Source organism: Bombina bombina, chromosome 3 (genome assembly GCF_027579735.1).
Source record: "Bombina bombina isolate aBomBom1 chromosome 3, aBomBom1.pri, whole genome shotgun sequence".
NCBI lineage: Eukaryota > Metazoa > Chordata > Amphibia > Anura > Bombinatoridae > Bombina > Bombina bombina.
The window spans coordinates 634710596-634734122 of NC_069501.1; the positions used below are offsets into that span (position 1 = coordinate 634710596).

Genomic DNA, 23527 nt, shown 5'->3' on the forward strand with positions numbered 1-23527 from the left:
TCTCAGAGTGCAGTGAATGACAGAGGGATGTGAAGGGAGTATTACCTATTGAATACAATGGTCATCCTAACGGGGATCTATTTCATAGGTTCTCTGTTATTGGTCGTAGAGATTCATCTCCTACCTCCCTTTTTCAGATCGACGATTATACTCTTTTATATACAATTACCTCTACTGATTCTCGTTTCAGTACTGGTTTGGCTATCTACTTTATGTAGATGAGTGTCTTTTGGTAAGTATGTTTTCCTTTTATTTAAGACACTCTCAGCTATGGTTTGGCACTTTATATGTAAAGTTCTAAATATAATGTTTATAATTATATTTGCCATGATTCAGGTTAATCAGTATATTTCCTTCTTACAGACGGTCAGTTTTCATTTTATATATATACTAAAGAAAGATATGGAGCGCAAGGAAGAAAGCAGAAAAAAGATCATTGTGCAGTATATCAATATTAAAATGACAATTTATTAATAACAAAAAACAGACTCACAAACAAACCCTCAAACAATATGAGGTATGTGGCAGCGTGTTGTATAGATGTTACTATACGTATTCCCAATATCCAGTTTCTCCCTCCTGGTTAACCTGGCTATGTCCGTCCAGACTCAGCGTTATTAGTAGGAAGACAGGATATACGGTTTGTAGTCCTTCAAAAGAAACTTCCCTCCTGCGGTAGGGTAACCTGTGTAGCCGGCAACAGATACTCCTAACCTAGAGGGTTTCCAACGTAGCTACAACGTGTGCGTGTGGGCGTGGCCTTACGTGTTTCGCGGGACTCCTCCCGCTTCGTCAGAGGCTTATGCCCACTCCTCCTTGTATTCCCCTTTTTATACTGTGTCTCCTCTATTTTATGGAGCGGTTCAATAATCCCATAGCTTGTCACATCAGTTTATGCGGGGGAATGTAATAAAAGTCCTTATTTCATATATGCTGTAAATTGACTTAGTCCATCATACTTGAAAGTTTAGTTGACCCTTAAAAATATTTCATTGCTTATATCTAAACACAAATTAATTTATATACATATAATGTCACAAAGGGATATGTAATGTCAATTCATAGATATATGTATTGATAAATTTAGTATATCCTTAAAAATTATGCTATCTGAGCGGTAATAGACAAATAAATAAATAAATGAACAATATATGAAAATTTCTGTAAAAATACAATCTAAAAACTTTACTTTTTTAAAAAAATATGTTCACTGTTTCAGTTGTTAAGTAACTAACTATGAGTAATTATTTGTCTGAAACTTTTTTCGTATGTATGAATTTTTTTACAATATAATAAATTTTTTAATGATGGTAATGTATTAGGTTTTAACAACTGAAACAGTGAACATATTTTTTTAAAAAAGGAAAGTTTTTAGATTGTATTTTTACAGAAATTTTCATATATTGTTCATTCATTTATTTATTTATTTATTTGTCTATTACCGCTCAGCATAATTTTTAAGGATATACTAAATTTATCAATACATATATCTATGAATTGACATTGCATATCCCTTTGTGAGTTTATCATTGTAGCATTTTATGTGTTTATATGTATATAAATTAATTTGTGTTTAGATATAAGCAATGAAATATTTTTAAGGCTCAACTAAACTTTCAAGTATGATGGACTAAGTCAATTTACCGCATATATGAAATAAGGACTTTTATTACATTCCCCCGCATAAACTGATGTGACAAGCTATGGGATTATTGAACCGCTCCATAAAATAGGAGACACAGTATAAAAAGGGGAATACAAGGAGTGGGCATAAGCCTCTGACGAAGCGGGAGGAGTCCCGCGAAACACGTAAGGCCACGCCCACACGCACACGCACACGTTGTAGCTACGTTGGAAACCCTCTAGGTTAGGAGTATCTGTTGCCGGCTACACAGGTTACCCTACCGCAGGAGGGAAGTTTCTTTTGAATGACTACAAACCGTATATCCTGTCTAACTACTAATAACACTGAGTCTGGACGGACATAGCCAGGTTAACCAGGAGGGAGAAACTGGATATTGGGAATACGTATAGTAACATCTATACAACACGCTGCCAAATACCTCATATTGTTTGAGGGTTTGTTTGTGAGTCTGTTTTTTGTTATTAATAAATTGTCATTTTAATATTGATATACTGCACAATGATCTTTTTTCTGCTTTCTTCCTTGCGCTCCATATCTTTCTTTTTTAGCTTCTATTTCATCGCTATCACACCAGTGATTTTAAAAGGAGCTGCACAAGGGAAAAAAGAGAACTGCTTCCACTTTTGGACACTGCCACACGAACATTTAAAGAGACATACACTGCAATAAAGTAGGAAGTTTTATTTTAATTACTATCAATTTTTACTGTATTGTATGTTTTAACACTATTGGAATTTATATGCAATTTTTTTGGGAAACATTCCTAGCTTTTGCTTATTTAGCAGCTTTCTAAGGTTATATGTGTTTGGCGCTTTTCAAAGTGTTTGTTTGTATGTGTATATATGTATGTGTGTGTATATATATATATATATATATATATATATATATATATATATATATATATATATATATATATATATATATTAAAAAAAAAAGAAAAACATTTTCTTACCTGAAAATTTTTCAAATTGACTTTCTTGTCTAAATTGCGGGCTGTTAGGCTTGCGGGAGCGCAAAATGCTACAATTTATTGCGTCATTCTTGGTGCAAGACTTTTTTGGCGCGAAAATTAAGTTTGTTGACGCAATTTCGTCATTTCCGGCGTCTTAGTTTTCGGCAAGAATTTTCACGTAGTTGCGTCATCTATGACGCTCGTGTTTGTTGCAGACGTTCTTGGCGCCAAAAAATATTTTGTCAGTTGTGGGCGTCATACTTTGCGCCAGATTTTTGACATTATTTAAGTCATTATTTCTTTTTGCTTCTGGTTTCCAGAGGCTTATTCTGTTGGCATTTTTTCCCATTCCTGAAACTGTCATAGGGAAATTGATAATTTTGCTTTATATGTTATTTTTTCTATTACATATTGCAAAATGTCTCAAGCTGACCCTGTATCAGAATCTACTACTGGAAACCTGCTGCCTGATGTCGGTTCTACCAATGCTAAGTGCATTTGTTGTAAACTTGTGGTAACTGTTCCTCCGGCTGTAGTTTTTGCTAGTTGTCATGATAAACTTTCAAAAGCAGACAATATTTCCATTAGTAATAATCCATTACCTGTTGTTGTTCCTTCAACATCTAATGTTCAGGATATTCCTGTTAATGTGAGAGAATTTGTTTCTAATTCCATTCAGAAGGCTTTGTCTGTCATATCACCTTCTAATAAACGTAAAAGGTCTTCTAAAACTTCTCATAAATTTGATAAATTTTTAAATGACCAACAGCATTCTGATTTATCTATTTCTGATGAGGATCTATCTGGTTCAGAAGATTCTACCTCAGATATTGACACTGACAAATCTTCATATTTATTTAAAATGGAGTATATTCGTTCCTTATTAAAAGAGGTGTTGATTGCATTAGATATGGAGGAGACAAGTCCTCTTGATATTAAAACTAGTAAACGTTTAAATTCGGTTTTTAAACCTCATGTAGTTATTCCAGAGGTTTTTCCAGTTCCTGATGCTATTTCAGATGTAATTTCTAGGGAATGGAATAGACTGGGTACTTTTACTCCTTTAAGGTTTAAGAAACTGTATCCTTTGCCAACTGATAGATTGGAGTTTTGGGAAAAGATCCCCAAAGTTGATGGGGCCATCTCTACTCTTACTAAACGTACTACTATTCCTACGGCAGATAGTACTTCTTTTAAAGATCCTTTAGATAGGAAACTTGAATCTTATCTAAGGAAGGCTTATTTATGTTCAGGTCATCTTCTTAGGCCTGCTATTTCTTTGGCTGATGCTGCTGCTTCAACCTTTTGGTTGGAAACTTTAGCACAACAAGTACCAGATCATAATGTGTATAGCATTGTTAAGTTAATTCAACATGCTAATAATTTCATTTGTGATTCCATTTTTTATATCACCAGAATTGATGTCAGATATATGTCTTTACCTATATTAGCTAGAAGAGCTTTATGGCTTAAATCTTGGAATGCTGATATGACTTCTAAATCAACGTTGCTATCTCTCTCTCTTTCCAAGGTAATAAATGATTTGGTTCTCAGTTGGATTCTATTATTTCAACTGTCACTGGGGTCAAGGGAGCTTTTTTGCCTGAGGATAAAAATCTAAGGGTAAATTTAGGGCTGCTAACCGTTTTCGTTCCTTTCGTCAAAATAAGGAACAGAAATCTGACCCTTCCCCTAAGGGAACGGTTTCCAATTGGAAGCCTTCTCCAGTCTGGAATAAATCCAAGCCATTTAAAATATCAAAATCAGCTCCCAAGTCCACATGAAGGTGCGGCCCTCATTCCAGCACAGCTGGTAGGGGGCAGACTAAGATTTTACAAGGATGTTTGGATCAATTCAATCCAAAATCATTGGATTCAGAACATTATTTCTCAAGGGTACAGAATAGGTTTCAAAGTAAAGACCGCCTGTGAGAATTTTTTTTTCTCTCACGCGTTCCAGTGAACCCAGTAAAGGCTCAGGCTTTCCTGAAGTGCGTTTCAGACCTAGAGGTATCTGGGGTAATTGTGCCAGTTCCTTTTCAGGAACGGGGTCGGGGGTTTTATTCAAATCTTTTTTCATTGTTCCAAAGGAGAATTCTTTCAGACCAGTTCTGGATCTAAAAATTTTCAATCGTTATGTAAGAATACCAACATTCAAGATGGTGACTATAAGGACTATTCTGCCTCTTGTTCAGCAAGGGTATTATATGTCTACAATAGACTTACAGGATGCATATCTTCATATTCCGATTCATCCAGATCACTATCAGTTCCTGAGATTCTCTTTTCTAGACAAGCATTACCAATTTGTTGCTCTTCCTTTTGGCCTAGCAACAGCTCCAAGGATCTCTTCAAAAGTTCTCGGTGCCCTACTCTCTGTAATCAGAGAGCGGGGTATTGCGGTGTTTCCTTATTTGGATGATATCTTGGTACTTGCTCAGTCTTTACATTCTGCAGAATCTCACACAAATCAACTAGTGTTGTTTCTTCAAAGACATGGTTGGAGGATCAATTTACCAAAAAGTTCCTTGATTCCTCAGACAAGGGTAACCTTTTTAGGATTCCAAATAGATTCAGTATCCATGACTTTGTCTCTAACAGACAAAAGACGTCTGAAATTGATTTCAGCTTGTCGAAACCTTCAGTTTCAATCATTCCCTTCAGTAGCTATGTGCATGGAGGTTTTAGGTCTCATGAATGCAGCATCGGACGCGATCCCCTTTGCTCGTTTTCACATGAGACCTCTTCAGCTTTGTATGCTGAGCCAATGGTGCAGGGATTATACAAAGATATCACGATTAATATCCTTAAATCCCAATGTTAGATTATCTCTGACTTGGTGGCTAGATCACCATCGTTTACTTCAAGGGGCTTCTTTTGTTCGTCCAGCTTGGACTGTGATCACAACAGATGCAAGTCTTTCAGGTTGGGAAGCTTTTCGGCGGATCTCTGACAGCGCAGGGTGTTTGGAAGTCTCAAGAGGCGAGATTACCAATCAATATTTTGGAACTCCGTGCGATTCTCAGAGCTCTTCAGTTTTGGTCTCTTCTGAAGAAAGAACCCTTTATTTGTTTTCAAACAGACCATGTCACAACCGTTGCATATGTCAATCATCAAGGTGGGACTCACAGTCCTCAAGCTATGAAAGAAGTATCTCGGATACTTGCATGGGCGTAATCCAGCTCCTGTCTAATTTCTGCGATCCATATCCCAAGTATAGACAATTGGGAAGCGGATTATCTCAGTCGCCAAACTTCACATCCGGGAGAGTGGTCTCTTCACCCAGATGTGTTTTTTCAGATTGTTCAGATGTGGGGGCTTCCAGAAATAGATCTGATGGCTTCTCATCTAAACAGGATACTTCCCCGGTATCTGTCCAGGTCCAGGGATCCTCAGGTTGAAGCAGTGGATGCGTTGTCACTTCCTTGGAGTTTTCAACCTGCTTATATCTTTCCGTCTCTAGTTCTTCTTCCAAGAGTGATTTCCAAAATCATAATGGAGCGTTCATTTGTACTGCTAGTGGCTCCAGCATGGCCTCACAGGTTTTGGTATGCGGATCTTGTTCGGATGTCCAGTTTCCAACCTTGGCCACTTCCGTTAAGGCCAGACCTTCTATCTCAAGGCCCATTTTTCCATCGGGATCTCAAATCATTAAATTTGAAGGTATGGAGATTGAAAGCTTAGTTCTAAGTCATAGAGGTTTCTCTGACTCAGTGATTAATACTATGTTGCAGGCTCGTAAATCTGTATCTAGAAAGATTTATTACAGAGTTTGGAAGACTTACATTTCATGGTGTTCTTCTTATAAATTCTCTTGGCATTCTTTTAGAATTCCTAGAATTTTACAGTTTCTTCAGTATGGTTTAGATAAGGGTTTGTCTACAAGTCCCTTGAAAGGACAAATCTCTGCTCTTTCTGTTCTGTTTCACAGAAAAATTGCTAGTTTTCCTGATATTCATTGTTTTGTACAGGCTTTAGTTTGTATCAAGCCTGTCATTAAGTCAATCTCTCCTCCTTGGAGTCTTAATTTGGTTTTGAGGGCTTTACAGGCCCCTCCATTTGAGCCTATGCATTCTCTGGACATTAAATTACTTTCTTGGAAAGTATTGTTCCTTTTGGCCATCTCTTCTGCTAGAAGAGTTTCTGAATTATCTGCTCTTTCTTGTGAGTCTCCTTTTCTGATTTTTCATCAGGATAAGGCGTTTTTTTGCGGACTTCATTTAAATTTTTACCTAGTTGTGAATTCCAACAACATTAGTAGAGAAATTGTTGTCCCTTCATTGTGTCCTAATCCAAAGAATTCTCTGGAGAGATCTTTACATTCTTTTGGATGTGGTTAGAGCTTTGAAATATTATGTTGAAGCTACTAAAGAATTCAGAAAGACTTCTAGTCTATTTGTTATCCTTTCTGGTTCTAGGAAAGGTCAGAAGGCTTCTGCCATTTCTTTGGCATCTTGGTTAAAGCTTTTAATTCATCATGCTTATTTGGAGTCTGTTAAATCCCCGCCTCAGAGGATTATGGCTCATTCTACTAGGTCAATTTCTACTTGCTGGGCTTTTAAGAATGAAGCTTCTGTTGATCAGATTTGCAAAGCAGCAACTTGGTCTTCTTTGCATACTTTTACTAAATTCTACCATTTTGATGTTTTCTCTTCAGAAGAAGTTTTTGGTAGAAAAGTTCTTCAGGCAGTTGTTTCAGTTTGATTCTTCTGCTTATATTTTCAGTTTTTTTCATTATAAAGATTAAAACTTTTGATTTGGGTTGTGGATTTATTTTTCAGCGGAATTGGTTGTCTATTTTTATCCCTCCCTCTCTAGTGACTCTTGCGTGGAGTTCCACATCTTGGGTTTTTGCTATCCCATACGTCACTAGCTCATGGACTCTTGCCAATTACATGAAAGAAAACATAATTTATGTAAGAATTTACCTGATAAATTCATTTCTTTCATATTGGCAAGAGTCCATGAGGCCCACCCTTTTTGTGGTGGTTATGATTTTTTTGTATAAAGCACAATTATTCCAATTCCTTGTTGATGCTTTCTCTTCTTTCTTATCACCCCACTTCTTGGCTATTTGTTAAACTGAATTGTGGGTGTGGTGGGGGGTGTATTTGTAGGCATTTTGAGGTTTGGGAAACATTGCCGCTCCTGGTAGGAATGTATATCCCATACGTCACTAGCTCATGGACTCTTGCCAATATGAAAGAAATGAATTTATCAGGTAAGTTCTTACATAAATTATGTTTTTTTCTTTACTGATATTATATGTGAAGTGAAGGCCTTTTGTGTTGTTGTTCATTTCCTCAAGAAAGGAGTGATACCAATTCCATATGATAATCAGAATGTCAATGTAGCGACGGAATAGCAAAAAGTTTGCACTCAGCTCATGTTGGGCCAGGAACATTTTTTCTCATAATCCCATAAAATAATTGGCATAGCTGGGTGTGAACCTCGTGCCCATAACTGTACCTTGGATTTGTTGTTTTCTGAAAGGTTGCAATAATAGGGGTACTCGGGGGGGAAAAAAAATTACAAAAGAAATTATTAAACCGAAACAATGTAAAGATCTTCTATAATACAAAAACAAGAATAAAAGAAAACCATATCAAAACCCAACTGATGAGTGTATAGATGTCCAATTAATCACCCAATATAATGAACATAGAAGCTTAAAAGAATAATGAAAAAACATTGGCACTTGGTACAAAATGACCCAATAATTGGTAATAGTGACCCCATATCCCCGAATCTTTTATAGAAGGGCTAGTAATTTAAAGACCATATTAGCCCCAAGTGAGTTAAAAAAAAAATATGAACACAGGCAAACAAAAAAAATCTAACAGGAAATCCATGTAAGGGCTTTTACCCATGCTTTTCTTGTAAGTCCTGCAAGTATAGTAGCAAAAAGAAAGAATTTAAATCCAATGTTACAGGAGAAACACAACAAATCAGACACTATCAGATGCCAAGACAAAGGGGTCATATATCTAACAGAATGTTTGTGTCAAAAACAATACTTTAAGGAGACTTCTAGAAGTCTACGAGAGAGAATGAGGGAACATATATGGGCAATAGAAAATGAGAAGACACATCCTGTACTATATCAACATTTTAAAGAAACCCATAACTGTAATCTCTCTGACTTTAAATTTTGGGGCATTTATAAACAGAAAAATTGGAGGAGGCGGCAGTTTTGAGGGTGAACTTCTCAAAAAGGAAGCAGAATTTATATACAATTTCGAGACTCTGCAACCATTGGGTTTAAACTCAGAATTATATATATCACTATTTATATGATGTCTGCAAACTGTTTAATAATATGCACTAATATGTCCTGTTATTGAAATTAAATATATTTAGATGAAGTCAATCTGTATAATAAGATTTATTTATTGTACTTCTTAAACTATATATTTTAGAAGTCTTATAATTCATATCAATATGTCCTAGAACCAATGTAAAAGTTTTTTTTATGAAAATGTTTTATGGAATTTTTATATGAAATAGATTCTTGTCTATTTATCACTCTTTCTTTAATCCCACGATGGTTCTAGTATTATTCGCTCTATTTTTCTTATTTTAATCTGAAAGAATATAAGGACATTTTAACTATTTATGTATACAACCTTAACTTTACCACCTTAACAACAATGGAATCTGATATCCAATCAAAGACGAATGCGGTTAGCAAATCAAATCCAATGTATGGCTATAAAATGAAATGCGTAGACCTTACTGACTGCCACAGAGGAACTGTATTGCTTTTTATTACACCACCAATACAGCATTGCAAGAGTCATCTACCTGCATTGCTCCTGGGAGTATCTACAGATATGGTGGAGACAGATTGAAGGCTTTAGGATACATTGTAACAGCCGACAGGATTGGAACATCATATCATGTTAGTGAATTAGCCTATGGGACATTGGAGAACTCCCATCACGTGATTTCACCACTGTTTTTATGAAAGAAAACTGACATTTGTTCTCACATCCAAGTTCTATGCTTTTAAAAGGTACCTTTTAACAGACATTTTAATTTTTACTCAGCATTGAGGGAGACATCCCTATACTGTTCTTGCATATTAGCGCTTTTTATCTGAGTTTTGCACATTTAAATATATATTTCTGATATTTCCTGTATACACTCATTTTTATACATCTTCTGTGTATGTTCACACTTTTACATATTATCCGTGTACTTCCATATATTGATCCTTTGCTCCCCAGTTGGAGCGCTAGCTACATTTTTTGTTTTTGAGTATATGGTTCTTTTATCTGCTTTATCTGCAGATTTGTAGCTTGGCCTTAAAGGATATTTTTAGCGCTCACTTATTCTATTTTTAAAGATTGGGTTTAGACAAGAGAGCTTCTCCAATCTTAAATTTCATAAAGTGATAGAAACTGAAAGGTTTTCTGTTTATATACGGGTACAAATCCTTGAATCCTAATGGCCAGGGGCTAGAAAAGTTTGATTTATTATATTATATATATATATATATATATATATATATATATATATATAACACTAGGACTAAACCATCATACATTTTAGAAAAGTATAAATATAACAAAGTGATATAAACTTCTCATATGTGTGTTATAAAGTGTATCAAAAGTGCTACTATTCATATCTCTCAATAAATGTGATAATTAAAATATATATATGTATTGGCACTGATCTTATTTCTCATGATTATAATCCAAAGAACCGCACCTAAACACCTCTATGTGAAATGGAATCTTCCACCTCTTAATACTATCATCAAAGAAAACGCCCTTCGTTTCTAATAGGTTGTGTCTGTTGAAGAAACAACAATATTGCTGTCAGCCCAATTCACACCACACACGAGTGATCACAGCCATTCCATAGAGCACAAAAACAACTTTGTCAATAATGTGTCCTAATCTTCACTTATCATCAACATTAGTTGGTAGTTTGTCAAAAGACACCTAAAAATACCGTAGCACACTGGATTCCGACTGGTAATTGACTTTCACCGTGACATATTATAACATTTGAACTATTTTCCTTTCTATTTATCAGTTATACTTAGCCCATTTGGGTTAAATGGCACACTTACAGGGCAGTCTTTCAAGATGTCAGATTCCTCCACCAAGAAACTGATTGGCGAATGGAAACAGTTTTATCCAATTTCATCAAATTTGAAAGACAATGTAGAAGAAAAGCAGGAAGAAATGGAATGGGAAGATGACTCTTTGGCAGCAGTTGAAGTGTTAGTTGGTAAGATTTATTTTCTATTCAGTCTGAGTTGCAATTGTGTTAATAGTAGTTCTACAATATTCATATGTAATCTTCATGAATTTTATATCTGCAGCATATTTGTAGATTTATAATTTGACTAAACGTGTTGCATGAAATTTTCTAAATCTGTTTAATTTGTATCTTCCAAAATGTTTGACAGCTAATATAATAGCTTGAAAATAAAATTTTAAATTGAATATTAAGGTTCAAGGAAGGCTATATCTTCACAGTGGTTGTTAAAGTGGTTTAAAGATGGCCATAATGCACTATTCTGTGCTATTTAGGGCAGAATGCACAAATAAGATTTCAGCCTCAAAAGTTAAGAGAGGACCTTTTATTTTCTCTTGACCAGGTCAAAGGTTGGTGATTGTTGGGGAAAATACATATGCTGTTTCTAATTTTAGTTACCAGTTGTTATTCTATTACACAACATAAAAGTGGCAAAAAATTGCTGTAATGTGTTAGTGCATGTTATTACAATATCACACATTCTCCTCTTCAGAGCATCAATGCACTACCGGAAGCTTACACAGCTTACAGGGAACATAAATCTTTAGCCTCCAACTAGTGCATTACTGCTACTCATCCTACCCTATGTATGGTTTTCAGTGAAGGATACCAAGACCATTAAGTAAATTTGATAACAGAAGTAAAATGAAACGTCTTCAAAACATAAAATAAAAAAATTGTATGGTTTTGTAAAAATTGTATGGTTTTTCAAGGGTTTTATTTTTGACTTTCCTTTTAAAAGGACCAGTAAATACAACTTGCATGGTAAAAATACAATGCAATTAATCTGAAGTTCAAATGAGTAGTAATTTTTTTTTTCTGACAAATTTCAAAGTTATCTCCACTCCCCCTGTATAATGTGACAGCCATCAGCTAGTCACAAATGCATAAAAATATTTTCTGTGAATTCTTGCACATACTTAAAGGGCCATAATACCCAAATGTTTAAACACTTGAAAGTGATGCAGCATAGCTGTAAAAAGCTGACTAGAAAATATCTCCTGAACATCTCTATGTAAAAAAGAAAGATATTTTACCTCAAAAGTTCCTCAGTAGCCACCTCCCATTGTAAATGATTTCTAAGCAGCATTTTAGTGTGTCTGTCCTGGGACATCTGAAGGGATGAGCATCGTGCACTCTCATCTTATTTCACCAATCAGGTAAAGGAAGTTTACAATGAAATCTCATGAGTCAAGTCAAATCTCATGAGATCACAGTAAAAGTTCATGACCTCAGCACTGCTGATGCTGATTGGCTGCTGTTCATTTCTTCATTTTTTTAATTTTTTTTACCTGCAGCTGGGAGCAGTTGAGTATAACTTTTTACACAGAACTTACTCTGCTGAGCTGAGGAGATTGTGAGGTAAAATATCTTCCTTTTTTACATAGAGATGCTCAGGTGATATTTTCCTTTCAGCTTTTTACAGTTATACTGCATCAGTTTCAAGTGATTTAGCATATGAGTATTATGTCCCTTTAATATGAGCTGGTTACTTAAAGTGTAAATATAAAAAAACTGTGCACATTTTGTTAATGGAAGTAAATTGTAAAGTTGTCTAAAATGTCATGCTCTATCGAAATCATGAAAATTTTATTTTGAATTGAGTGTCCCTTTAAATGAAAAATGAATACTAATCTGATTTAAAAAAAAACAAAACATTCACTATTGTGAGCAGTAAATATGATTTGTTTTGAAGAGTTTTTTAGAGGCTGAGCTCCTGTGCGGAAGATTAAATTTATTGGTGATCTACTAGATGCTACTTTGTATCCTATTGCTAAATGTAAAGCTAAATGTAAAGCTTTGCATGAATTTCAAATATAACTTCCTGAGTATTAAAGGAATATTCTAGTCAAAATTAAACTTTTTTATGATTCAGATAAGCAACTTTCTCATTTACTGCTATTAATTTTTCTTCGTTCTCTTTGTATCTTTATATGAAAAAACAAGAATATAATCATAGGAACTGGCCCGTTTTTTGTTCAGCACCTCTAAATGGTCTAGCCACCAATCAGCAAGCGCTACCCAGGTGCTGAACCAAAAATGGGTTGGCTCCTAAGCTTACATTCAAATAAAGATACAAAGAGAACGAAGAAAAATTATAAAAGGAGTAAATTAGATAGCTGCTTAAAATTGCTCAATCTGAATCATGAAAGTTTAATTTTGACTAGACTATCCCATTCACCATAATCAATTTTTAAAATAAGAGTTTTCTGTATCTGTAACTTAAAAAAAAAAAAAAATCATACTTTTGATTAGCTTTGCATTTTTAATTGTATTTTACTATTGTGAATCAATACTTGCTTTAATGATGGAAGTATGCACATTTTTGGAGGGGAAAAAATGAAAATTTGGTGAACTTCAGATGAAGATTATTCAGCAAAAATAAAAATGTTTGTTCCAGCTGGTGTCCGAATGGTGTACCCTGCGTGCTTCGTTATTGTTCCTCAGTCTGATATCCCTGCTCCAAGCTCATTTGGATCCTCTCATGGTTCAGATACCTGCTTGGGTGTTCAAGTGCCTACATCGTCAAGAGATCCAGCCATTTCCTCTGTAATATTGACTCCACCAACATCACCAGAAGAGGTCCACACAGGTAGGAGTGGTTTAGACCACTTATCAACTCTTGAATAAAGAAGGGGAATATATATATCTATATATATCTATATATATATCTATATATCTATCTCTCATACCCTATTCATTTTAAATTTAATAGAAACCTGAGTGTGTCTTTATGTAATGTTTACACCCAGGCAGTGTTAAAAATGTTATAACATTTTAGCCTATAGAAAATAGGGAAAAATAAACACATTACATAAATATATAGCAAACCAACTTTGGCTTAGATGCATAAAGCTAGATTTTCTATATGTTAAAACCAAAAATTAAGGGTTAATTATAGCATTTGGCAAAAGGGTGATAGGCCCACTATGGTTTAAGAGTTCAGTCAACCTCCATATTTTGTATATATAAAAAGACACAGATCTCGAACACCCTTGTTTGCAACCGCTTGGTTTGAAGCTAGCATGTATGACTATGTTAGGTACCCGGGTAAGAAGAGTCCTTTAGATTGTACCTGGGCTTGTCTCTGTACAACAAATTTGGTAAAGCTGTACTTACACTCAAATCAATCCTTACTGACTAAAAATAAGTTCTGCCCAAACATGCATGTCTGATTAGCATGGAACAGCTTTAAATATTCTTCGGCCTCTTGGATTTGTTTTGTATTTCTATTGCTCTTCAAGCTCATTTTTTCTTCTTAAAACGGGGACAGTGCACAGCTGCATTCATTACTTTTGGGAAATGCAGAACCTGGCCACCAGGAGGAGGCAAAGACACCCCAGCCAAAGGCTTAAATACCTCCTCCACTTCCCTCATCCCCCAGTCATTCTTTGCCTTTCATCACAGGAGGTTGGCAGAGAAGTGTCAGAAGATTACGGAGTAGTCTCTTATGGTGGGTATTACTCTTCAAAATGGGACTTGATTTTTAAGTAGTCCTGTCAGCCTCACAGTGCGAGCATGGATGAAAGTAAGAGTCCGGAGATGTAGGGGAGAGTCTTTCTGCGAAACCATCCCGACTCATATTAACAGCTCCATAAGCAATCAGCGTTGACAAGTTTCACTACCTGCTTTCTTCATTCAACTCCATGTCAGAAGCAGCGCTACTATCGGTCAAACTTGAAGGACCATGTTGCTGTTCCACGGCATAGATTCTGGTAAGATAGTTTCATTTTACTTTCATTGTGGATGTAATGTTTGATAGAAGACAGGGTCTCAGTGGAACTCCTTTATCTTTATGGAATCAAGGGTTAATATCTCCTGAGGGGGGTTATTGAGCAGTGGGGGACTTTAATCATGTTTATGTGATTCTGTCTGCTTATGTGAAGAAATGTTGGGGCTCATGGCGATTATATACAATTTTTTGAGCTACGCAGTTCTTGTGGTCTGGCGCTTTTTTCTTTGGCCTACATGTCGTACCTCATGACCGTGCATGGTCACTTTTTTTCATTCTCCATTTCTGTATCGTGACAGAGTGGCGGTGGAGAGGACCTAGTTTCTCTACTTGTCTGGGTCATAGGAGGTGGTGAGTGCCCCAGCCATTGGGGGTGTGAGGTGCCAGTTATTTTTGTCCAAATTTGTCTGGTCAAGTTATGGAGGATTCTGATTTTTCTGAGGAGGATTTCTCTTACTCAGAGATTGTTTCCTGCATAGATTGTATGGAGGCCCGGGTAAACCAGCCCAATCATTTATGTTCCATATGCCGTAATAAAGTGCTCTTTTCTTCTGTTAAGTGTGATCAGTCCACGGGTCATCATTACTTCTGGGATATTACTCCTCCCCAACAGGAAGTGCAAGAGGATTCACCCAGCAGAGCTGCATATAGCTCCTCCCCTCTACGTCACTCCCAGTCATTCTCTTGCACCCAACGACTAGATAGGATGTGTGAGAGGACTATGGTGATTATACTTAGTTTTATATCTTCAATCAAAAGTTTGTTATTTTAAAATAGCACCGGAGTGTGTTATTATCTCTCTGGCAGAGTTTGAAGAAGAATCTAACAGAGTTTTTGTTATGATTATAGCCGGAGTAGTTAAGATCATATTGCTGTTTCTCGGCCATCTGAGGAGAGGTAAACTTCAGATCAGGGGACAGCGGGCAGATGAATCTGCATAGAGGTATGTAGCAGTTTTTATTTTCTGACAATGGAATTGATGAGAAAATCCTGCCATACCGATATAATGTCATGTATGTATACTTTACACTTCAGTATTCTGGGGAATGGTACTTCACTAGAATTACACTGTAAGAAATACATAAAGCTGTTTAATAACTAGAGATTATGTTTAACGTTTTTGCTGGAATGTAAAATAGTTTTCATTTACTGAGGTACTGAGTGAATAAATGTTTGGGCACTATTTTTCCACTTGGCAGTTGCTTAATCTGTTTTCTGACAGTTTCTGTTCTCCCTCACTGCTGTGTGTGAGGGGGAGGGGCCGTTTTTTGGCGCTTTTACTACACATCAAATATTTCAGTCAGCAACTCATTGTATTCCCTGCATGATCCGGTTCATCTCTACAGAGCTCAGGGGTCTTCAAAACTTATTTTGAGGGAGGTAATTTCTCTCAGCAGAGCTGTGAGAATTATAGTTTGACTGAGATAAAAAACGTTTATTCTGTAATTTGTTTCCTGCTTTCAGAATTTGTTATCTTTGCTAATGGGATTAAACCTTTGCTAAAGTTGTGTTATTTACAAGGATTGAGGCTATAACTGTTTCAATTTATTAATTTTCAACTGTCATAGATCTTCTGTGCTTCTTAAAGGCACAGTACGTTTTAATATTATTCTAATTGAATTGTATTTCCAAGTTACAAGTTTATTTGCTAGTGTGTTAAACATGTCTGATTCAGAGGATGATACCTGTGTCATTTGTTGCAATGCCAAAGTGGAGCCCAATAGAAATTTATGTACTAACTGTATTGATGCTACTTTAAATAAAAGTCAATCTGTACAAATTGAACAAATTTCACCAAACAACGAGGGGAGAGTTATGCCGACTAACTCGCCTCACGTGTCAGTACCTACATCTCCCGCTCAGAGGGAGGTGCGTGATATTGTAGCGCCGAGTACATCTGGGCGGCCATTACAAATCACATTAGAGGATATGGCTACTGTTATGACTGAGGTTTTGGCTAAATTACCAGAGCTAAGAGGTAAGCGTGATCACTCTGGGGTGAGAACAGAGTGCGCTGATAATATTAGGGCCATGTCAGACACTGCGTCACAGGTGGCAGAACATGAGGACGGAGAGCTTCATTCTGTGGGTGACGGTTCTGATCCAAACAGACTGGATTCAGATATTTCAAATTTTAAATTTAAACTGGAAAACCTCCGTGTATTACTAGGGGAGGTGTTAGCGGCTCTGAATGATTGTAACACAGTTGCAATACCAGAGAAAATGTGTAGGTTGGATAAATATTTTGCGGTACCGACGAGTACTGAGGTTTTTCCTATACCTAAGAGACTTACTGAAATTGTTACTAAGGAGTGGGATAGACCCGGTGTGCCGTTCTCACCCCCTCCGATATTTAGAAAAATGTTTCCAATAGACGCCACCACAAGGGACTTATGGCAAACGGTCCCTAAGGTGGAGGGAGCAGTTTCTACCTTAGCTAAGCGTACCACTATCCCGGTGGAGGATAGCTGTGCTTTTTCAGATCCAATGGATAAAAAATTAGAGGGTTACCTTAAGAAAATGTTTGTTCAACAAGGTTTTATATTGCAACCCCTTGCATGCATTGCGCCGATCACGGCTGCAGCAGCATTCTGGATTGAGTCTCTGGAAGAGAACATTGGTTCAGCTACTCTGGACGACATTACGGACAGGCTTAGAGTCCTTAAACTAGCTAATTCATTCATTTTGGAGGCCGTAGTACATCTTACTAAACTTACGGCGAAGAATTCAGGATTCGCCATTCAGGCACGCAGGGCGCTGTGGCTAAAATCCTGGTCAGCTGATGTTACTTCTAAGTCTAAATTGCTTAATATACCTTTCAAAGGGCAGACCTTATTCGGGCCCGGGTTGAAAGAGATTATCGCTGACATTACAGGAGGTAAAGGCCATGCCCTGCCTCAGGACAAAGCCAAAGCCAAGACTAGACAGTCTAATTTTCGTTCCTTTCGTAATTTCAAAGCAGGAGCAGCATCAACTTCCTCTGCACCAAAACAGGAAGGAGCTGTTGCTCGCTACAGACAAGGCTGGAAACCTAACCAGTCCTGGAACAAGGGCAAGCAGACTAGGAAACCTGCTGCTGCCCCTAAAACAGCATGAATTGAGGGCCCCCGATCCGGGATCGGATCTAGTGGGGGGCAGACTTTCTCTCTTCGCCCAGGCTTGGGCAAGAGATGTTCAGGATCCCTGGGCGCTAGAGATAATATCTCAGGGATACCTTCTGGACTTCAAATACTCTCCTCCAAGAGAGAGATTTCATCTGTCAAGATTGTCAACAATCCAGACAAAGAAAGAGGCGTTTCTACGCTGCGTACAAGAGCTCTTGTTAATGGGAGTAATCCATCCAGTTCCACGATCGGAACAGGGACAGGGGTTTTACTCAAATCTGTTTGTGGTTCCCAAAAAAGAGGGAACTTTCAGACCAATCCTGGACTTAAAGATCCTAAACAAATTCCTAAGAGTTCCATCGTTCAAGATGGAGACTATTCGGACAATTTTACCTATGATCCAAGAGGGTCAGTACATGACCACTGTAGATTTAAAAGATGCTTACCTTCACATACCGATTCACAAAGATCATTATCGGTACCTAAGGTTTGCCTTCCTAGACAGGCATTACCAGTTGGTGGCTCTTCCATTCGGATTGGCTACAGCTCCAAGAATCTTCACAAAGGTTCTGGGTGCTCTTCTGGCGGTACTAAGACCGCGGGGAATCTCGGTAGCTCCATACCTAGACGACATTCTGATACAAGCTTCAAGCTTTCAAACTGCCAAGTCTCATACAGAGTTAGTGCTGGCATTTCTAAGGTCACATGGATGGAAGGTGAACGAAAAGAAAAGTTCACTCGTTCCACTCACAAGAGTTCCCTTCCTGGGGACTCTTATAGATTCTGTAGAAATGAAGATTTACCTGACAGAGGACAGGCTAACAAGACTTCAAAGTGCTTGCCACACCCGTCAGTGGCTCAATGCATGGAGGTAATCGGCTTAATGGTAGCGGCAATGGACATAGTACCCTTTGCACGCTTACACCTCAGACCACTGCAACTGTGCATGCTAAGTCAGTGGAATGGGGATTACTCAGACTTATCCCCTTCTCTGAATCTGGATCAAGAGACCAGAAATTCTCTTCTATGGTGGCTTTCTCGGCCACATCTGTCCAGGGGGATGCCATTCAGCAGACCAGACTGGACAATTGTAACAACAGACGCCAGCCTTCTAGGTTGGGGTGCCGTCTGGAATTCTCTGAAGGCTCAGGGACAATGGAGTCAGGAGGAGAGTCTCCTGCCAATAAACATTCTGGAATTGAGAGCAGTTCTCAATGCCCTCCTGGCTTGGCCCCAGTTGACAACTCGGGGGTTCATCAGGTTTCAGTCGGACAACATCACGACTGTAGCTTACATCAACCATCAGGGAGGGACAAGAAGCTCCCTAGCTATGATGGAAGTATCAAAGATAATTCGCTGGGCAGAGTCTCACTCTTGCCACCTGTCAGCAATCCACATCCCGGGAGTGGAGAACTGGGAGGCGGATTTCTTAAGTCGTCAGACTTTTCATCCGGGGGAGTGGGAACTTCATCCGGAGCTCTTTGCCCAAATACTTCGACGTTGGGGCAAACCAGAGATAGATCTCATGGCGTCTCGACAGAACGCCAAGCTTCCTCGTTACGGGTCCAGATCCAGGGATCCAGGAGCAGTCCTGATAGATGCTCTGACAGCACCTTGGGACTTCAGGATGGCTTACGTGTTTCCACCCTTCCCGTTACTTCCTCGATTGATTGCCAGAATCAAACAAGAGAGAGCATCAGTGATTCTAATAGCACCTGCGTGGCCACGCAGGACTTGGTATGCAGACCTGGTGGACTTGTCATCCTGTCCACCTTGGTCTCTACCTCTGAAACAGGACCTTCTGATACAGGGTCCCTTCAAACATCAAAATCTAACTTCTCTGAAGCTGACTGCTTGGAAATTGAACGCTTGATTTTATCAAGACGTGGGTTTTCTGAGTCAGTTATTGATACCTTAATACAGGCTAGGAAACCTGTTACCAGAAAGATTTACCATAAGATATGGCGTAAATACCTATATTGGTGTGAATCCAAAGGTTACTCTTGGAGTAAGGTTAGGATTCCTAGGATATTGTCTTTTCTACAAGAAGGTTTAGAAAAGGGTTTATCTGCTAGTTCATTAAAGGGACAGATCTCAGCTCTGTCCATTCTGTTACACAAACGTCTGTCAGAAGTTCCTGACGTCCAGGCTTTTTGTCAGGCTTTGGCCAGGATTAAGCCTGTGTTTAAAACTGTTGCTCCACCATGGAGTTTAAACCTTGTTCTTAATGTTTTACAGGGCGTTCCGTTTGAACCCCTTCATTCCATTGATATAAAGTTGTTATCTTGGAAAGTTCTATTTTTAATGGCTATTTCCTCGGCTCGAAGAGTCTCTGAATTATCAGCCTTACATTGTGATTCTCCTTATTTGATTTTTCATTCGGATAAGGTAGTCCTGCGTACTAAACCTGGGTTCTTACCTAAGGTAGTTACTAACAGGAATATCAATCAAGAGATTGTTGTTCCTTCTTTATGCCCAAATCCTTCTTCAAAGAAGGAACGTCTACTGCACAACCTGGATGTAGTCCGTGCTCTAAAATTTTACTTACAGGCAACTAAGGAATTTCGACAAACGTCTTCTCTGTTTGTCATTTACTCTGGGCAGAGGAGAGGTCAAAAAGCTTCCGCTACCTCTCTTTCTTTTTGGCTTCGTAGCATAATTCGTTTAGCTTATGAGACTGCTGGACAGCAGCCTCCTGAAAGAATTACAGCTCATTCTACTAGAGCGGTGGCTTCCACTTGGGCCTTCAAGAATGAGGCCTCTGTTGAACAGATTTGCAAGGCTGCAACTTGGTCTTCGCTTCATACTTTTTCCAAATTTTACAAATTTGACACTTTTGCTTCATCGGAGGCTATTTTTGGGAGAAAGGTTCTTCAGGCAGTGGTTCCTTCTGTATAAAGAGCCTGCCTATCCCTCCCGTCATCCGTGTACTTTTGCTTTGGTATTGGTATCCCAGAAGTAATGATGACCCGTGGACTGATCACACTTAACAGAAGAAAACATAATTTATGCTTACCTGATAAATTCCTTTCTTCTGTAGTGTGATCAGTCCACGGCCCGCCCTGTTTTTAAGGCAGGTAAATATTTTTTAATTTATACTCCAGTCACCACTTCACCCTTGGCTTTTCCTTTCTCGTTGGTCCTTGGTCGAATGACTGGGAGTGACGTAGAGGGGAGGAGCTATATGCAGCTCTGCTGGGTGAATCCTCTTGCACTTCCTGTTGGGGAGGAGTAATATCCCAGAAGTAATGATGACCCGTGGACTGATCACACTACAGAAGAAAGGAATTTATCAGGTAAGCATAAATTATGTTTTCTCCCTCTGGGGAGAGATTGGAGACCGCTGAGCCGTCTGTCTCTGAGGATTCTGGGTCCCGTGAGGCGCGTTCCCTGGAAATTTCTGTTCCTACACAAGCAGTTTTCTAAAATTCTGTTACCCCTTCTCCGGAAGGAGGTTTCTTTCCACCAGAGGTTGCTGCTCAGTTGCGCATGACCATATTAGTGACGTTGGCGCATTTACAGCTTCTTGATTTTCCCCTGGGGGAGCGGTTCCCTCTGAGGCTTCAGGGTGACAGCCGGCAGGATCAGGGCCTTCAGATGCCCCGCCGGAGAGAAGTTTTGCCTTTAGAGTCAGTCTGACGCGCCTGCGTGTATTGCTGCGGCAGGTACTGGAGGCTTGGGAGGATTTTAATCTTCATTTGCCTCCAGATCCTTGGTATTCTGATGGCGAGCAGCACTAGACGAGGGGAGGGATGTGGATCATACTCCTGTCTTTTGCTTGTGTATCTAATCCCAGTCTGAGCTCTTGACCCTGACAGGCTGGCCCTGTCAGTGTGTTTTTTTCTTTCTTGTCGTTCACCTGCGGGTGCCTACTTCTTTTAATCCAATTAGGATGTGTTTTATTTGCAAAGCTCGGGACTGTTGTAGACTTTTACTTTTAGGAAACTTTTTTTTCTTCTCTGCAATTTTTGATACGAGCGATTTTCTGGTTGCGATGGTTACTTCCGGCGGAAGTCGCACAAAAAAAGTTGAGACAAAGTTTAAGCCTCAGAGCTGTTATTTGTCTGTTTTTGTTTAATCTAGCCCTGCGAGGGTTTAGAACTTTCAGTTAGCCCTTGAACAGTTCAGTTGTTCCCTGGTAGCAGGCTGGTCCTGGTTGGGTACTAGTTCACTCTGTTCTTTTGAGGTTATAGCAGACATTTTGTATCATTGACAACAGGCTGGTCCTGTTTAGGTACTAAGTTGACTTACCTCCTTGTTACAAGGCTGTCCTTTCTTGTTTCTACAAGTTATCGGAGGCCCTTCTATCCTAGATATCCGGCTGGCCCTACTTTTTCATCTTAGTGCGGCGTCCGATATTTTTCTTACATGACCTTACATGGCATTTAAGTATTTGATACTAGTGTTTTGTCCCTGAAACTTGCATAGATTCTTGGGATTCTGATATGGCAGTATGTTTATAGTTCCTCTTTAGATAGGATCTAGAGTACTCCCTTCTGAATGGGGGGGGGGGATCGGATTCCTGCATGGAGATCTCCAGTACCTGGTGTAGGGGGCGATTATTCCCCCCTATTGGTACTCCACGTGGATTGGCTTGTCCAATTTTTCAGATCTTTCGCCAGTGTTCTCTCCTTTTTTTTTGAGGATTGCTATGCTTTTCGCTTCCCCTTGCATTGTTGGGGTAGGACTTTCGGTCATCTGGTTGTGGAGTCTAGGTTCTTAGGGACTTTTTTTTGTCCTTGCAGTCTCCCCTTTTTGATCCTACATATATGGGAATCTGGGGGATTGTTATGCAGTCTTTCTTGCCGTCAACCAATAGGAGTTTTAGGATGCTCGTTCATTTGTTAATTCCTTGAGCTGTAGGTTTTCTGAAGGTTGATCAAGACTAGATCATGGAGTTCTGATCTCTTTTGGGTCCTGCCTTTGTCTTCAGACTTTGTGCGTGTTATCTTAGAGGCCTTTTGGGGCTGAGTGGACAGACACTGGGATACATCATGAAAGATCAGAGTACAAAACCCCATGGGGCTATGGCATGCATCAACTTTGGTGCAAATTTAATTTCCAGGTAACTGTGGTTGTTCCGCAAGTTTTTTAGTCTTGATCCGGCATCTGGTTTTGGGGGTCCGGTTTTTTTAACCTAGTTCTTGTCTTTGATTTGGCATTTTTGTTACTCTATTTTCAAGATTTTAATAGTCTTGGATCTGTCCGGCGTTCAGTAGCAGGCTTGTTTTTCCCGGTCCTGGGGACATCTCCTTGTTTCTTCTGGGGCGGTTCTTTAATCTCTTAAAGGGCCATAATACCCAAATGTTTAAACACTTGAAAGTGATGCAGCATAGCTGTAAAAAGCTGACTAGAAAATATCTCCTGAACATCTCTATGTAAAAAAGAAAGATATTTTACCTCAAAAGTTCCTCAGTAGCCACCTCCCATTGTAAAGGATTTCTAAGCAGCATTTTAGTGTGTCTGTCCTGGGACAGCTGAAAGGATGAGCCTCGTGAACTCTCATATTTCACCAATCAGGTAAAGAAAGCTTACTATGAAATCTCATGAGATCACCTTAAGAGTTCATGACCTCAGCACTGCTGATGCTTATTGGCTGCTGTTCATTTCTTCATTTTTTTTTATTTTTACCTGCAGCTGGGAGCAGGTGAAGTATAACTTTTTACACAGAACTTACTCTGCTGAGCTGAGGAGATTGTGAGGTAAAATATCTTCCTTTTTTACATAGAGATGTTCAGGTGATATTTTCCTGTCAGCTTTTTACAGTTATACTGCATCAGTTTCAAGTGATTTAGCATAGGAGTATTATGTCCCTTTAAG

At 38.5% G+C, this 23527-nt stretch overlaps 1 protein-coding gene across 1 annotated transcript in view; it reads left to right on the forward strand.

Moving 5' to 3' along the window:
• The window catches only part of MED13 (mediator complex subunit 13), a 1182528-nt gene that overhangs the window by 122966 nt on the left and 1036035 nt on the right, over positions 1 to 23527 (forward strand). The window contains exons 5-6 of the mRNA XM_053707341.1: positions 10643 to 10840; positions 13272 to 13463. Of these exons, the coding sequence (XP_053563316.1) occupies positions 10643 to 10840; positions 13272 to 13463 (390 nt within the window). The remainder of the gene's footprint in view (positions 1 to 10642; positions 10841 to 13271; positions 13464 to 23527) is intronic.